Source organism: Brienomyrus brachyistius, chromosome 15 (genome assembly GCF_023856365.1).
Source record: "Brienomyrus brachyistius isolate T26 chromosome 15, BBRACH_0.4, whole genome shotgun sequence".
Classification (NCBI taxonomy): domain Eukaryota; kingdom Metazoa; phylum Chordata; class Actinopteri; order Osteoglossiformes; family Mormyridae; genus Brienomyrus; species Brienomyrus brachyistius.
Genome location: NC_064547.1, coordinates 15,794,446 through 15,813,242, shown reverse-complemented (window position 1 = coordinate 15,813,242; position 18,797 = coordinate 15,794,446). Strand labels below are relative to the sequence as shown.

At 44.6% G+C, this 18,797-nt stretch overlaps 1 protein-coding gene across 3 annotated transcripts in view; it reads left to right on the top strand.

The window, feature by feature from the left end:
• nr5a2 (nuclear receptor subfamily 5, group A, member 2) overlaps positions 1 to 18,797 on the top strand; it is a 46,109-nt gene that overhangs the window by 25,389 nt on the left and 1,923 nt on the right. For all 3 annotated transcript variants that reach the window (XM_048977397.1, XM_048977393.1, XM_048977396.1), the window contains 2 exons: positions 945 to 1,064; positions 5,440 to 5,587. In XM_048977397.1, the coding sequence (XP_048833354.1) occupies positions 945 to 1,064; positions 5,440 to 5,587 (268 nt within the window). The remainder of the gene's footprint in view (positions 1 to 944; positions 1,065 to 5,439; positions 5,588 to 18,797) is intronic.

Below are 18,797 nucleotides of genomic sequence, written 5' to 3'. Positions count from 1 at the left end.
CCCACTCTCCTGCCATGGGGCCCAGCATCTCTTAGCACGGGGGAGCGGCCAGGTTTCCGGCAGAACATTTGCAAGCTAATCATTATAAACAGCGGACGATTGTGTGATTTGGCGAGCAGATGAATTAGCACAAGTGAGAAGTGAAGCCCTGTCCTGCTGTGAAGGCCTGTTCCGCGATGAAGGTCTGTTCCGCGATGAAGGCCTGTTCCGCGATGAAGGCCTGTTCCGCGATGAAGGTCTGTTCCGCGATGAAGGTCTGTTCCGCGATGAAGGCCTGTTCCGCGATGAAGGCCTGTTCCGCGATGAAGGCCTGTCTCGCGAGCTGCCATGTGGCCAGACTCACAGGAAGGAAAAGATCAGCAGTGCCTGTTGTGCTTTGTCTTCCTAACACAATGTAAAGGGACACAAGGCAAGAGATCAGCCAGTGGGAGTCGGCCAGCAGAGGCTGAATGAAAATCATCCATCCATCCATCCATCCATTTTCCAAACCGCTTATCCTACTGGGTCGCGGGAAACAGAAATTCAAAGACTTTTTAAAATAGAACTCATTAATTTAACAATCACAAACACATTTTTACTTTATGTATGTATTTCATTCTATGCGCATAATAAGCTTCACAACCCTCACCAGCTCGAGATGGATGGATGGATGGATGGATGGATGGATGGACACAAAATATTTTACTTATATTTATGCATATGAATATTTTACCTGAGGAATGGAATTGATCTTAACAAATGGCTAACTTTGGGAAAAATGACTCGGGGGGGGGGGGGGGGGGGAAATACTCTGATATACTGTGAATAAGAGGTAAATTAAGCTGTCTCTCTATATATATATATATATATATACATATGTGTGTGTGTGTGTATATATATATACGGTAACAGAACCGTAGAACAAACATGACCATGTGGTTCCTGAGGTTCTTTTTTCTCGGCAGGTTGACGACCAAATGAAGCTGCTGCAGAACTGCTGGAGCGAGCTCTTAATCCTCGACCACATTTTCCGACAAGTGGTACACGCCAAAGATGGCTCCATCCTCCTGGTTACCGGTCAACAAGTAAGTCGTCTGACCGCATGAGTTTGGTGCCTCTTCCGCAGTGAGAGTTAGTTTGCACTAATTCGTGATCTACTGCTCCCCTAATTCCATCAGCGCTCCGTCAGAGATGTTATTCTGTGGACAGAGATTAATGTGGTGGCAATAATCAATTCTGCATTTTTTTATGGGGATCGTATGAGAATATGAGTCAAAGAATAAGGGATTTGCCATCTATCCTCTGGAGTTGTATCGTTTGCTGGCTCTGTGGCTTAGGGCCAGCTGAAAGGCCCCCTTATAATGTTTTTATTTTTTTTTTAGTCACATTTCAACAGCAGTTTAAATAGCTGGCTGTGGATTCTGTCAGTAAATATGCAGCTCTGAACAGCTAAATTCTGAATGTGGCACAATGCGAGTGATACCTGTAACAGAATCTTCCATGACCTTTCAGCAGAGCAGCTGAAACTCCGTAACATTTCGCGTGTGGTGATGAACGCACTTGGGGTCTGAATGCATGCAGATTTGCGAGCAGTCAGAGGACCGTCACGATGTCTTGGGTGGTAACGTTTGGAGCAGAACCACAGGGTCTTCAGGATGGCAGGGAGGGCATTTTGATCTCATGCAATCCTGGCATGGGAGGAGGTCCTGAAAATTGGAAGACCCCTGTTTCTTGGGGGGGGCAATCACAGGAATGCTGACTTTGAGGACAGAGCTGCCTAAACCCCCCCCCCCCCCCCCGCCACCCTGATACCTCACCCATCACCCATCCAACCACCATCATCCATGTCTGATAAGAGGAGGCTGCCTGAGAGGCGAGAGCCAATGGGCAGGAGATACAGGGGAGCTCAGTCTCATTTGCATATTTTGGTTAATGAACAGCAGCTGTTGGAGAGTCTGTAGGGGACAGGGGACACATTCAAACACATCGTTACGTCTGATTATTCTCTTCCGGGCCGGGAGTGACAGCCACTCCGGACCAGAAGCTTCCTCATCGGCCTTGAGGTCCATGCGGTCTCACCACAGCTGCGGTGTCGGGTGGGTGGTACAGAGAAGAATAAGGGAGATATAGCAGGAGGATGGGGAAGGAGGAAGAGTCCGTCGGGGAGAGGGGCATCGGTGAAGGACTCCGATTGGGATAGTATTGGGGTAAAATATAGAATACTCTGTTTGGGGAGAATAGAGGCCATAAATGTTACTGCCTTTGTGAAATTCCAGGGCAGAGCTGAGCATGTTTGGTAACAGTCCCATGTACCGGAACCCTCAAACCACTGTCATTTATTCATCAGCAGGAAAACGGCCCCAACCTCACCCCACACCATCCCCTCCACCCTGTGTCTGATAAACCATCAACAGCATTGCTCTGTAAGCCCATGGCAGAGAATGTGCTAGAGTCAAAATAGATTTCACTCACTGTTGAAATGCTGACATTATATATGTTCATGTAATTTAGGAAATGCTAAATTCAGAGGTGAGATTAGACCTGGTAATGGATTTGACCTGTATGTCAGATGAAAACCCTCTTTACAAAACCATTATTTTTTTAATAGTTCTGATTTATATCCAGCCGCTTGCACCGTCCTGCTCGGGAATCATAGTTACTTCTTGACAGGTTTATTGATGAACAGATGAAATCAATTTTCTAACACTGAGAGGGCAGAAATTCCAGGTAGGACATGCAGCATGTTTGCAGCACATCGAGCTTGACGTGGTCTATTTTCATATGACGTGAGATATATGTAGCAAACACATTTACTGTAAATCTTCTGTGATGGGTGTCTCATGGTAGAACAGGAAGTAATTAGAAGTGGGTTTTTGTAAACATCATTATTTCACACACAGTAGATTTAATGTAAATTGATTATCAGTCAAGGCGGACGGGGGTGGGGGTGGGGGGGGTTTCTCTTTTCACTGACTCATAACTTTTTAATGGCCTTAAAACAGAGAGGACCAGGTGAGAAACGGACCGAGCATTCCTTCGGAATTCTCAAGACTAGCCGGAAAATTCCACATATCATATTTACACGATAAACAAATTCCAGTTGGTTGATTTTTAATTGCAAATGCTGCACAGGGGACCATGTTTTGATCTGGAGGCTCCTGCCAGCCGCCTTCCAGAAATTCAAGTGCAGTCAATTATGGTAATGAATTGTCAATAAATATAAAAATTTAACGCAGCCTGCTAACAGTGAACGGATTTGCCTTCCAGACAAATTTGCTGCTGTTGCAGATTTTAAAAGCCCCCTGAAAGTGGAGCTGAAGAGCAAGGGACCTGGATGGGTGGGGCACTGCAGGTACCCCCCACCCCCTCACCCCTGGCCTCTGGTGTCCAGCCGTTTGAGGGGGGGGGGGGGTGCAAAGTTTTTGTTCATTTGATGTTAATTAGCATGTGGGTCCAATCCGTCTTTCCAATTGTCCAATGAGCTGATAAGACAGAGGGCGTGTTGCGTGGGCCGCGTGCGATCCTGAAACACTAATGAGCTTCGAGATCAGGTCGAGGAGGAGTGAGGGGGGTGTCACGCAGAAGTCAGAGACGGAGAAATACCCCACTGGGAAGCTATGGCAGTCATGTGATCTTTTTAATCTTTATTTGTATGGTGCACAGAATATATGTTTTGGCATGTACTCAATAGGGGAACGGCCCAATGAACAGAATCCGTAATAAGCACATCTGAATATATATTAAATGTGGAGGATTTGAAACATTCTCAGCTTCGGTAGCCTTGTCAGACTAGAGTTTGAAAAGAAGCGTCCTTGAATATGAAATTTACAAAGACCCTGGAAGATCCTGAATGATTTTAGAGTTTTGCTGGCTTAAAGGAAGGAGCTTCTGAAAACATTAAGTCTTCTAATCCAGTCTTCTAATATTTAAAATGTAAGATCAAAACAAGCTCAGTCAAAAGGAGGTTCCTGAGGACCTGTGCTTATCACCATAGGATTTATATATGGCCAGTTAGACCTTTTTTGCAGAAAATGTGCAGCAGAATGTAAACATGTACAGTAACGTGATGGTAACAAGCAGTGTGGAACATCCATGGGCTCAAATTATGAAGCATTTGCTGAGATATATAACATGTCATATATTGGATTACAATCATGTTCAGTGGTAGGTTTAATAGACAAATTTGTGGAATATTAACATATACAATAAGTACAAGTTGATTGTATAATTTTTGTATGAGACCCAGTTCTATGGATATAATATAAATATAATTGTATTTACATGTTGTTCATTTATCTGATGCTTTTATCCTGTCACTTACAATGGAGAAGGGTTACAATGTGTGCGCTCCCTGCACTAGCTACTCTGAACTTGTGTACATGTGTACATTGCTCTCTGTTATTGTACTAGGTGTGATGGATTAGCTTCCGCTGTATTTATTCTGAATATACAGTGAACAGTGGGTACGCCTGTTTCATGACTTTAATAGAACGAAACAGAGCTTTTAAAAGAAACAGTACATTTAGACAAAGATGCCGTGGTGGACAGAATAATGGTTAATATAGTCAATGTGAACAGAGCTGGTTTTTGGCAATTTTGTTCTATGGCAGTCAGGTCAGTGAGTATAAAACACATTTAAACACATCTGGTTTTTTTTTTAAACTGGCAACTGACTCCTCAAAAATGCAATAATATAAATATCAGTGTTTCTGGGCCATAGCTAATATGCATTATTCACATTCACCAAAAATTAGCAGTATTTTGTTTTTCTGTAATTTATGGACTTTTAAAAAAAATATCAGTGACCATTGCAGAATTGTTTGACCAGCAAACACGGTGGACATGTATATGTGTTATTTTTGGCTCTTCAATGTTTTAGAGACTTTGCATTTGTAAATAAAATTTGTAAAACAGTGACCGGTAACCACAAATGAAGGGTCGCTTCATGTCATGTTTACCCTGAATGGTTCCCTTTGGACTTAGAAGACTGAGGCCTCCACCATCTAGATTATGATTCCCACAATGTATGAAGGTTTTTCTGTGGGTTGATTGTCTGTGGTTAAGGGGTTAGCTGAATCCCAAGCACTACCATCCTGCTGTATCCCTGCTATGGTTTCTGGTTTGGAGATGCATGCAGCCAAATTAGCAGGTGAAATGTAGAACTGTAAGTCGCTCTGGATGAAATCACCTGCCAAGCTTCTACAGCAGTGTTTCCCAATACGGTTCTGGGGACCCACAGACAGGGAGCAAAAATGTGAACTGTCTGGGAGGGAGCAAAAACGTGGACCGGTTCTGAGTGTCCAAGGACCAGGTTGGGAAACATTATTCTACAGTACTCCCCTCCAGGGAGTAAACACATGTAAACGAGAGTATACATCCTTAAGCACTTACTGCTCTGTGGGGATGAGGGATGTTGGGATGCCCCCTTGGTTTAGCAGCTGACCCCTCACCCTTTTGCAGGTGGACTACGCTGTGATTGCCTCCCAGGCTGGAGCCACGCTGAACAGCCTCATGAGTCACGCTCAGGACCTGGTGGGGAAGCTTCGCTCGCTACAGTTTGACCAGAGGGAGTTTGTCTGCCTCAAGTTCCTGGTCCTCTTTAGCCTGGGTGAGTACATGCTGGGGAAAAGACGCACACACACACACACACACACGCACACACACACACACACGCACACACACACACACACAGAGGTCTTGTGTTGTCTGATAGTATCAGCTGGCATTTCAGTTTGGACTTAACTTTAATTTACAATATTACTCTAACAAAATCCCTTTTATTCTCACCTATCATTCATCACTGGCTGTATCATTAAAGTATTCCCATAATTTCATGCCGTGTTAACGTACCGTAGCTCATTAAATCTCCATCAGCCAGGTCCAGTTAATGTATTGAGCAGACTGGGCTATGGGCGTTGCACTCACTCCCGTATCGTAAACCTAAAGTCGGTAGAGTTGCTGGTCGTTGATGAGCTGCCCGATTCATTAACAGAGCACGCGTTCACTTGGCAGGATTTGGGGGTAGGGGCTCGACTTGGGCTCAAGCCTCCCTTTTACTACTTGAACCCGATGCCACAAATCAGTCAGTCATTGAATCTGAAGGCAGGTGTTTGCTTTGTATGGAAGAGTGTACCCCCCCCCCCCCCCCCCCCACGTGCCACTCAGAAGTAAGGTGTAGTGCTTTCCTGTGTTGGCATTTCCCTTGTAGTTTGACAGACTTTCTGCTTGTTTCGTCTTATTTTATATGCCCCCCCTTTATTGAGGGTTGATTATGTAAATGATTTTTTTAGATATAACAAAAAAATGAAGACCTGTCTGCAGAATGTGTATCGCCTGTGGCGAGTTTCATGCCTTAGTAGCTGTGCCCTCCGACGCCCGGCCATGCGCGCATGCTTACATATATGTATGCGCATGCAGTGCAGTGGGGATCATGTCTCCTGGATCCTTAGCATTCAGATTTTTCATTGTGTTTTGTCTCTAAAATCTCAACACCTTCAGTTTATTTATTTTTTTCAGTCACATTCACCATGTCAAACATCTCCAAAGAAACCGAACAGAAGTGTCACGTCACAACAGGAGAATTAAGAATTTAGGATGTAGATTCTCACTGACCTGTTATTGGCTTAACATCACACTGTTCAGTTCATTAATTATATTTAATTTTATTAATTATATTTAAAGTGTTATAATCATGACCCTAATCAGTAGAGGGTTTTTAACGATGGATGGTTCGGTGAATGACTGAAATGTACGACAGTTGCTTCATAAAAGCAAAACATTTCTGCCCCATTATAAAGGTACCATCAGTCAAACCTGCATTTTATTTTAAAAGCAGTTGTCAGCAAACAGTCATCATGAAACAGACGAGCCCCAATCCAGCTTCCCAACACAGTCCTCATGCAGACAAACACGTGTTACAGACATAAATTCTCAGTGTCTGTCTCGGAACGCCATACTTCTTCCTTTCTGAGCTACACAGGACCAACCTTTTTAACGGAAATCAAAATCACATTCCCAATGGCTGATGAGCTCTCAGCTCCCCTCCCAGCCTGTAACTTGGAGCAATCTGTCGGGGGGGGGGCACCATGATCTGTCAACATCAGCCATCAGGGGGGCCTCTTTATAAAACCAGGTGTCAATACAGCAGAGAGTGAAGTGCTGGTTGCCCCTGGCGTGGGGTGGTTGTGTGGGGCTGTGGGGGTGTGGGGGTGTGGGGCTGTGGGGGTGTGGGGGTGTGGGGGTGTGGGGGTGTGGCTCTGCCTGCCCTGCTGCATTTCAGAGAGCCAGTATTCTCATCATTTAGCTTCAAGAACCTCAATCCCTATGCATCTGAACACCTAGACAAACTTCTTCTTCTCCGCCAAGTTTAAAGCTTTATCAGTGAGTAAATAACGACGCAGCACACGTCAATCCACCCCACCCCCCCCCACACCAGGCCCCAGGGCTGCGATGGCCCAACACATGCCTCCTGTGCCACTGACCTGCTGTCCTGGTGTCACCCTGGGCACTGGGCCCCTCCCCACGAGGGCTGCTTTTGTAACAGCGTAAGAGTGCAGCATGAGTACTGCGGGTACAGATGTGCGCTTCTGTGTCTCTGTGTGTGTGTGTGCGTGTGTGTGTGTGTGTGTGCATGTGTGTGCGTGTCTCCCTTTATCCCATATTCCTGCCAGATAGGAAAGCTGATGGGGCGGAGCTACTTCCCCCTGTCATCTGAGGCCAGGTCCTGTCCTGTGTAATTTTCAGGAGAGCGGCATGGTCTTGGCAGAAGGCACCCCCCTGGTTTCGTAAGCATTCCCGTCTGGGGGGGGGCAGAAAGCCAGGCCTTCATTAATGGCCACTCTTGTGCCATTCTGGTTTTCCTCACCGGCCTGCAGTGCCGCCTCACTCATCGGCTTTTCTAACCCTCGGTGACCGAATAAAGCACAGCGGCGAAGCTGCTCGGTCATAACAAACCAGGCATTCGGAATCTAGCAGAATGGCGGAGCTGGGGAAACTCTGGCCTACATTTAAGCAGGGGGGGATGGGGGCGGAGATTAGCCGTCTGGCAGATCTTCTCATTAGCGTTCTCATGCTGTGAAGCCCGCGCCCTGACCGCAAAGGGGTCACCTGTCAATGTGCTGAAACAACAAACTGGAAGCGCGTTGATGCTATTAAAAGGGAATTTTCCTCCCTCCTAAAATGCTCGTTTCCAGATGAGGGGGTGGGGGGGGGCGGCTCTTATTAAGCAGGCATGCCTTATTTCCCTTGTCAGAATCAATGAACTTATCCTGTGTGTGTGTGTGTGTGTGTGTGTGTGTGAGCAGGTATACCTATCCTTATGGGGACACAATGCAAAAGCTCTTGTATTTTGCTTGGTTACTCATGGTTATGGTTAGGGCAGGGTGGGGGGTTAAGGTTGTCATAGTTAGCGTTAGCATTTTTCCCATAGAAGTGAATGAGCGGGCCCCATACGGATAGGTATACCCGACATGTATATGTGTGTGTGTGTGTGTGTGTGTGTGTGGGTGTGGGGGGGGGCAGTAATAAGAGGATTGGTTAATACTGCACGCGGATATTCACTTCCTCAAATGTGTGAAATCATTTGGAATCCGGTGGAGATTGATTAACATTCAGAGGCTGCAACGGTTCAATATTTATGCTTCCAAGACCCGGCCAGCGCAAATAATGGGCCAGGAAACTGCAGCCACGTCTTAATTAAATGCAAGATAATAGGAGCGGGTTTTTTTAGCGAGCCAAGCACTTTGGCCGTGACGGGCAGTAAGTCACTCAGAAGCCCCCCACTGATCGATAAGTGTATAGATTGGGGGGAACGGGGGGGGGGGGGGGGGGTTTAGTGGAGGGTCAGTATGAACGAGGCAGTCAGGGAAAAGCCAAAAACCGAATTAAAAAGATGCAGTTTAAAATATGAGACTCATCACACTCATAATCACAAACGTGTCTTCGACTGGACACGGGCAGGCAAGGTATTTCCCATGAATGCTGCTTATTTTCTAGGATTCAAGCGATTTATTTGTCACATGCAAGACATACAGTCCAACTACAACCTGCAGAGAAATGCAAGGTGATCAGCTCCAGCACAGTGAGAAGCAGTGAAAAGCAGTAAGACATGAAGTAACAGTATAATAAATATGTAATGCATAAGGAGCAGCAAAGTTACTGGGAATAAAGAGTAAACAGGAGAACCAGATATGTGCGACGGAGCTCCAATGAAGGGCCTCGTGCCGGAGTAAGGAGCAAATGTTTAAGTGCAACTGTCAATTTAGGGTTAAGTAGTCTGATGGCCTGAGGGCAGAAGCTCCTTCTGAGCCCCTCAGCTCTCAGTGAGAGACAGCAGAAGCACTTTCCAGAGTTGTACCGCGTTCTGAGTCAATGGCAGCGTCTACGGCCACAGACTTTATACCAGCCTTCTAAACTCAGTGAAGGGTCACTTCTGTAGGGCAGCTAAACATGCTTGTAAATGTAAAGGGCTTTAAACTCAGAGCAGAAAGGAACACGGTTTTCGGGAATGGATCTACAAAATGAAAGCTCCCCTTTTGATTACATTCATTTTGATAAGACTCCTTTAAGCCGCCAAGTGTCTGCTTCTTTTTACAGCTTTTGGGTCGTCTGAACCTGACTGCGGTCAGCTTACATCTATGCTGTTTCACCGTACAGGTGGCAGAGACCTGCCAATTCAGTGTGAAAAGTGAGGAAATGACAGACGTATAATGATACAACCCTACCATCTTTGAATATACGATAAGGATTGTAGAAGGCATTCTGTGGGTGATACTGCTCTAAGCATGTGGACCGCAGCTTCAGCTGGTCCCTGCTGTTCCCCCGGCTGCCGTTTCTCGCTTGTAACCGTGGCGACGTGCAGCGGCCACTTTCAGAACGGAGCGCTGATGAGGCGCTGAAAGGCTTTCAGAGTTTATCAGGCTTTAAAAGCCTCCGAGCTCCACCGCGGCCACATCCTGCAGTGCCATGGCCGGCCATTGCAATTAAGTCCTGAGTACTGCTAAAGCGTGGACGTTGATCATTTGACCTCAGACTGCATCCGGCATATTGAATAAATCCTGTCTTCTCCCCGCATCTCACACCAAACACTTCATTTATAGTGTTACTGTGCTTTTTCTTGTTGATGTTTACTTCTGTCCAGATCTCCTTTTCAATTCCGTCCTCCTTAAAAACCTGCCGTTACATCAGTAAGTACAATTCCGGATTGTATCACGTGAATTTAATTTATTGCCACTCTGAGCCACACAAACCCCATAGAGTATGAATAGGACCAACAAGTCCGGTCTGCAATTTCTTCATACTAACAATACAGAGTTTTCTTTTTATTTATCCTTCCGTGCCTAGAAATATCCGGAAGCAACAGAATTATGTTCTCTAAACTATTCTTAAAAAAAAGAGAAAAAACAACTGTCCTACAAGGTGTGATTTAGGAGATTGTACGGGATGGTTTCTGGTGATAAGAGCACCCTGTACACCCTCTCTGTCCAGCCCTTATTACACGCTGTCAGTTTATGATAAAACATTAGAAAAGCAGAGGTACACTAGCAGTTACTGTTGTATCGATTCCTGGAATGGATTCTGTGATTTAGTGCCGCCCTGTCCTGTTTTTCCAGATCCTCTAACTCCTATTAAGCTCTGCCCTATGCTTTGGCTATTGATGTATCAACATTAACACTTACAAGCAACTACAGGAAATCAATGCTCAACTTTTATTACTGGTTTGCGTCAAGCGTACGGCACCTTTTGGCAGAGTGTGTGAGGCCCCCGAAACAGATGTCATGATATACTCCCTGAAAATAACACTCATGTGGGGGTGAGCTGGCGGATGGAGGTTCCAAGTGCCTTTCTGTGATGGAAGGCTGCTGAGCACTGCTGTTTGCATGTACTTTGTCCTGATGAAAGCGTTTGGGAAAACAGATACATAGCTGTTTAGAAGGTGCGTAAGAATGACGTAGTCATGTTCCGTTTAAGCTTAATTTCCATGCATTCATTCATCCACCAGTCTTCCTACTGCTCATCCAGTAGAAGGTTGGGGGAGAGCACTGGGAGAGTAGGCTTTGGTACACACTGGGAGGTCCATCGTGGGACATTAAACCTCATTTTATAAACCTTAATTTTAAAGCAGAACTATGGAAAATGATATTCATAACTTTGCAATTTCCATCAATCATTTTGCTTAAAAATAAGCCGAGAAGCTGTCCAGACAGAAATCAGGTACCATGTAGATGGCGGGAGAATTGGCAAGTGAGTGAGGAGCTTCCACTGCTGCCAAGCAGGTGCCAGCAGCACCCAATGTAGACATGGCATGGGGTCGGTCTGGCCGCGTGGCGCCGACATCGCGTTGAGTGTTGTTCACCACTTAAAGTCTGTACGTCTTGGCAAACCGGTGAAGCTAGTTGTTATTATTATTATTATTATTATTTTCGATTCCTATAGCTCTTCATATTCTCGGGCAATCGGCAATGTGAGCGAACTGAGGAGGGGAGAAAGAAAAGAGATCAACAGCCACAGGCAAGATCTCTATTGATCAATGGCCACCTTATTTAAGCGCAGCAGACAAACAGAGATAAGGAACTCCACCAGCTCTACATAAAAGCCTGTCATTTCTCTATCGATCTGGCAGAAGGATTCCTACACCACGGTATCTATAAAACCATCTTGGCCATGCGGGGGGAGCCAGCCTGTTCTGGCCAGTGTGGCCTTCCTATTCACATGTACACGTAGGCCAAAAGAGCAGCCGGTAACACTTTCTATGAATGCCATGTCTATAACAATCTATTAACACATTCATAATGCATTATAATGCATTCATAAAGCGTTGTAAACATGGCTATAAAAGGCATAACACATTATCGGCATGTTTACTATGCATTATGAATGCCTTATGAAGCTCTCATCTATAATACACTATAGATACCTTCATAATGCAGTACAAAGTATACTTCTTATACCAACCATTATAATGCATAATGAAGGTATCTATATTGAACTATAGATTAGCGCTTCATTGGAGGTTGTGATTAAATATAATGAACACTGCTGCCTTATGACTGTCAATAGAAGATACTGCAATGCTTTATTATATGTTATACTATATATAGGTATATATCTATAATACATTACAGATGACAGCTTCAATTAAAGTTACCAAGTAGCCCATTCGTGCAGTAAAAGATGGCTCCAGTTTTGCAAATTAATTTGCAAATCTCTTGAGGGCGGTGCCTTGAACAGCTGTCAAGGGGCTGTGACCTATCTCTACTTGGGTGGTCAATTTGTCTTCAAACAATTTTTCTTTATTGTGAGTCATTGACAGGCTGTGTAAAATCTTAATTGTTTCAGTGGTGAATTGTTGATTAATTAGACAATGTTCCTGGGAATCTTATTAAATCTCTGACTTTGAACACCAGAGAATATGAACACCAATAGTTTTTTTTTTTTTTTTTTTTACAGAATGCAGAATTTCATTTTATGTTGACATATGTCACCATTTGCCATCCCTATGAATAACAAACATGGAAGAATAAATGTCAAATCTAGTTCTTTTCTTCTTTAAAAAAAAGTATGATTTTAAAAGTTGAATTCCCCGAGCTCCGTCACTCTGACATATTTCCAAATAGTATGTGTGTGGCGGTAATGCGGCCTTGTCTCATCAGTCACCAGCTTCAGAGAAGCACCAGGGATCGCTGTGAAACCCAGGCCCCAGGAGACAAGTACTGACATATGTCTGATCTACAATACAACACCACCACCACACCCGCCACCGCCTTTGAGGCAACATTCTTTTTTTAATTGTTCATTTGTGGACGACACATTGGATATTATGACAGTAGCAAGGGGAGATCCCAGACCTACAGTAGGAATGGTGTGCATCCCATCTCAAAGTCTGCGAGGTGAAGGACGGTGCATTTTCGAACTGCAGTTTGCTTTCTTCAGTCACAAAGGGAAGTATTTATTAATTGCAGTCATCAAAGAATAGCGCGTGTTCTGCATCGCAGGCATATTAATGGAATCCAAACAAAGGAAAATGGCCACTTCACACAGAGCCAGTAAGGCAGACTATTCTGGCACGTAGCGCTTGTGTAATTATGGGTTACAGGTTGTCTTTTTTTAAAGGGGGGGGGGGCATTGAGGGTAATCAGATTGGGTAATGAAGCAGCACTTTCCTGTAAAGTAAGCTAGCTGTGACAGGTAGCATGTGCCAAGCTACAAACCTGTCATGTACGATTACCCTGGAGGCTGAGGAGACTCACCAGGGCAGATGTTGCCAAATAAATCAAAACACGGGGTTTAAACAAAAAAGAAAAGAAGGTGAATAAAACGTAGTGTCACATGACCAATTACCTTCTGCCTGTTTTTTTTAGCTGTTCGCTGTCAGTCAAACAAAGAGAAATTTGATGTCGGATGCATGTGGGAAAGAAAAAATTGCACTGCGGATTAACTGTCCTTCACTGAGAGAATATGTATCCCCCGGCACCTTCCTGAATTATTAATTTAAATTTGCCAAAAAAGAAAGGAAAATATATCGATGGGAACTTGGCTTTAATGACCTCATTAGGTGTGTGCACTCGACACTGAGTGGGATTTCTCGGATTTTAAATGGGAAAGGGGGATGCTTGACCCCCGGAATGATTTTCCGTCACACCGTCATAAGCAATGTTCTCGACCCGAACTGTGCTTCCAAGCACAAGTATTAGTGTGAGCTCCGAATCCTGGACACCCCACATTCCCCCTCCACAGTCAGTCCCGGACCTCGTAGTCCGTTGCTCCAACCTTATAGACATGAGCGATCCACGCCCCCAATCCTGTCCACTCAGGCAGACATACTGGTCTTGATGTTCTGGATCTCATTCTTATACGTAGCTTCAGTGGTGACTTGCTGCTACAGTATATAATGCATGTTTTTATTTGTGTGTGTCTGCATTCAGTCATGCAAACGTATTTTCATATACGATATACAACAAGAAAAATCACACTATTTATTGAGTTTTTTTATTCGTTTAGTACAGCAGTTTATTATTTTTGACTTTTGTCGGCCGTGTGTTTCATGCCACGGAAACAGGGTGGAATCTTTGCCTTCTGCATTTCTGTGGCTTTCAGTGGGAGCCTTTTCAGCGTGGGGGGTGGGGGCGTGGGGGCTGTTTTATCCGTCTCATTAGGCTCCTCCGTGCCTTCGGATGAGATGCGGGTCCCTGTTTGAGGAGCTTAATCAAACAGTTCATTGAATCCTGACAGCATTAAAAGGTGAGAGCCGCAGCCCGGGGGACCACTGGGCCGTTGGAGGTCAGGGTATTGAAAGGTATTTGTATTTGCCTGAGGGGGGCTGTTGATTTCTGGCCAGACGGCCGCCGACTGCGTTGCTGTTTCATAAGCTGCAGCATGTTTGCTGTTGCTCCGCATCGCACAGCACAAGCTGCTTTGGAGGAGCCGCCTCAGAATCGCCTTCAACCTGCCCAACGCGGCAACCAGCCGCCCGGCCCGCGCTCCCATCACTCAAGCAGATGAAATACCATTTCCTTCCATTTTCTTCCTTCCGCCCCTGGACACTCACAAACACAGCATCCATAAATACCCAAATAAAATGTCAATAAAAATTAAAATTTAACGCTGACATTTTATACTCAAACTTGAACGAAGGGGTCTGTGGACGTTGGACTTCTGTTAAAGTTTATACGCTGGGAATTATAGAAAACCATTATTTGAAATACCTTGAGAAAGACTGATAAACATCCTAATATACAGTATATAATTCAATATATACTCTACACTGCCCCTCTGTTTGATTCTCCTATAAATTGATGGCATTTTGAATCAAAAGAAGTGCTGAATATCACCATGGACTTTAGTGGTGTAGTCCAGGGTAATGTATGACTCTGCCTACCCATTCGGGCTTCATAACTCCTAATAACCAAGGCGCTGGCCACAAAAGAATAAATAGATGTAAATATATTTCCTGCACCTCTGGAGGACGCTGCATGCCTCTCAGCTTGCATTTGTAACAAGACGGGCTTGTCTGAGATCCTCTTGTTTATTTCATTATACCTAAGGCGCTTTTCTGCCCGCGTCGGACTTGCTGAACGAGCGGACCTGTCCTTGAGCAACTGGGGCCGATTCGACTACCTGTTTAACACAACGACCGGAGCTCGAATTCGACTTAATATATTCCCAACTGGACGATCCCATTTAATTTTCTTTCATAAGGGCAGTGGTGGAGTGCCGCGGCAGCTGGGCAGAGTAGGGTGAACAGATTGAGCCTTCCCGCCGTATTCTGACACCCTGACGAAATGCTTCCCGCCGGCCCGTCACCGTGAGATCGCACATTGCCTCAAATAATGCCATGGCAGGATGATCTTTATACATTATGAATACCAAAAGCGTGCCCTGGGAATGGGCGTTCCTCCTGGCGGCTGGGTTATAAAAAACATTGAATCGACATTGTTTGCAGTCTTATGTCAACGTGGATTAATGTGTTCTTTTAAATATTAATATTGAATGTGTTTTGTTTCAGCGATTCGAATATTGCTATCCATCTATCTTCTGTAACTGCTTACCCAGTACAGGGTCACAGTCAGCCTAGAGCCCATCCCAGGAAGCGTAAGGCAGAGGACAAACCGAAGCTACTTCTGTCCACTGCAGGGCACATATATAATACACTATGGGGAAATTTAGAGAGACCAACTGACTTGTTTTTTAGCTGTGAGAGGAAACCCATAGTCTGAAATTTTTATTCAAGGAAAATGTTACGTGATGAAATACATCTATTTCAGGTAATTTTCTGTTGAAAAACTGGAAGACAACTAAACCGTTATAGCAATGTATAAAAAAGCCATTGGTTTGCACAGGCAAATATTGCATAGAGCATAGCAGTTTTTTCTTCTACTCAGATTAGCCAGATAAAGGAAATATGACGCTTCATTCAACTGACGTTAAAGGACTATATAGGCAGTTAGAAAGAGCTGAACAGTCTAGTTTTTAGTTATTATTAGGCAGGAGATGCCAAACAGTCTCCTTTCTGATTGGTATTGGCCAGGAGACACTAAAGAGCTGGACAGTCTCCTTCCTGATTGGTGTTAGGCAGGAGTCACTAAAGGGCTGGACAGTCTCCTTCCTGATTGGTGTTAGGCAGGAGTCACTAAAGAGCTGGACAGTCTCCTTCCTGATTGTTATTATCCAGAAGATGCTGAAATCCCAAACCGTCGCCTTCCTGATTGGTGTTAGGCAGGAGTCACTAAAGAGCTGGACAGTCTCCTTCCTGATTGATATTATCCAGAAGATGCTGAAATCCCAAACCGTCGCCTTCCTGATTGGTATTATCCAGGTCGAACCATCTCCATTCTTACCCGTCTCTCTTGGGGTTTTCAGGCTCCCCAGTCATCATTATTGTAATGAGTCCTTCCATATTGTTGCTGGACATTCTTTGTCTCTTTTACTTTCAAATTTCTAAGCGTCACGCATTGATTATTCTCATAATGTGGTCAAAAGAAGAAGAATACCAAACCTAATGTCTTTATGCATTTCGGAATGCATTGTTTATTCATTTGTCCTTACTCAGCTTCAGTAGACATGAAGCCACCAACATCGACACTGAACAACATCAGATACGTGTGAGAAGGGAGGGGACTGTCTGGGGGTTGGGGGTAGAATGGTGTGCACAGAACTATAATTCCCAGCAAAACTAACACAGTTTTCTGTAAGATTTCTGACTAATTAAAGAGAATATATCCCTGCATATTTATGCTGGCCATGTAAGTGCAGTCGTCTGGTGGAACTAGTCAAATGAGCAACATTGTCCAGGACCTAAGGGCTTAGTGCTGAGAGCTGGCATGGGGTGTGTATATGTGAAGCTGCTTTGTGTGAAAAGTTGATAATTAGTCCCTCAGTGGGTAACACAGAGATGGAAGATAAGGATACTTAGCACATTATGCTTCAATTTGACACCTAGAAAACATCGGTTGATAATAGTTATCTTTCTAAATCATTAAAACTTACAACCTGGCTTTTCATGCCACAAAGAAATATCAGTCGATACCATTTTCCCTCACAGTGAAATGTGCAGAAATTGTGATCAACATCTGAATCCTTTTCTGTTTTTGTTCAAAAAGGCACTTCATAATAATTAGCAATTATAATTGGGCTTTTTTTGAGTTATTTTTCTCTAATCAGCCTGAGACCTAATTTCTAAATCACTGTAGTTTTCTCCCCTTTTCCAAATAGCCCCAGAGAGCCTCATAATGAAACCATAGCAACATTTGATGTTGTGTCAAATCATTTTCTTGCGCATTACTCAGCTATAAATTCTGCTAGTCATCCTATTATGAAAAACAAAACCAGTTTGCAGTTTTTACACACCTTTTACACACCTCCAGTTGAAATGTCTTATTGTGTATATTTGAAATATTAGTCTTACAGTGGGGGCGGCATGGTGGTGCAGTGGTTAGCACTGTTGCCTCACACCTCTGGGACCTGGGTTCAAGTCTCCGCCTGGGTCACATGTGTGTGGAGTTTGCATGTTCTCCTCATGTCGTCGTGTGGAGTTGCTAAATTGCCCGTAGGTGTGCATGTGTGAATGAATGGTGTGTGAGTGTGCCCTGCGATGGGCTGGCCCCCCATCCTGGGTTGTTCCCTGCCTCGTGCCCATTGATTCCGGGATAGGCTCCGGACCCCCCGCGACCCGGTAGGATAAGCGGTTTGGAAAATGGATGGATAGTCTTACATGTATGTGGTAAGTGATACACTGCTCATTGTCTTAAATCAGTTTTAATATCACATTCTAGTTTCTACAAAACTGTCACAAAAACATGACAAAACAGGCTTTTAGAGTGTATATCATCCATCCATCTATTCGCTATACCTGGCTGTCCCTGGACGGTGTGTGTGAGACAACAGCACTGGTCACTTTGTCAGTATAAGCTGTTCATGTGGTTTTATGGCACGAATATCATATCTTGTTTAGTGCATAAGTGGGTCCCATTTCAGATCATAGGTTTTGCTTCAGAATATTGGCCAGGGGTCAGGAAGAAGACCCTCCTCGGCGGGGGCGGGGGGGTGGGGCGGGGGGGGCACACGGAAGTCTCACTCCTCGTTTAGCAGACCTTGTTAATCACTAGTGTGTCTGTTTTTCCCTCCCAGCTGAGCCATTGTTTTGGCGGGGCACATTTTGCGGGGGCGGGGGGTGCTGGAGGTGGAGTGCCAGCTGGTTCATTAGTGATGGCCGAGCAGAACCTTGCCGGACCCGGTTGGAGGTATGGGGCCAGACTCAGGGACTCCCGTCAGGGTCGAATAAAACAAATCACACTGGGGGTCTCCAGCCCACATTTGACCTGGGGTCAAAAGAATTAATAAAAGATCACATACAAGGATCGTGACACCGCATTGAAGACAGAAGCCACACCAGGGACTCATTAGATACTCATATTTTACACTGTAAGCAATTTAAGCATGTTTACATCTATTCAGGTGTAGAATTGCATAGAATATCGAAGGAAAAGACAGGGTAATATTCCAGTATTAGCAGCATATTAATTAATAAGAATGTACTGCATCCGCCTTCCTGTTAATCGTACAAGCTTCATTGCCGTATTAGTTGTGCGTTTCTAGAAATCATGTCATTATCATTTGGACAATATGTCCATAGCATCTTACCTGTGTTGTGATGATGTCTCTCTCATCTCTTTGATTCTGAAATGAATTGCAAAATACACTTTCTGCCAATTCTTTACATTGCTTGTGGGTCCTGCACCTCCAACCACCTCCTCTTCAGGATGGGTGTACAGCAGACAGAGTTTTCAGATTAATGATCTCTTTAAACACTGTTGAGAAACACT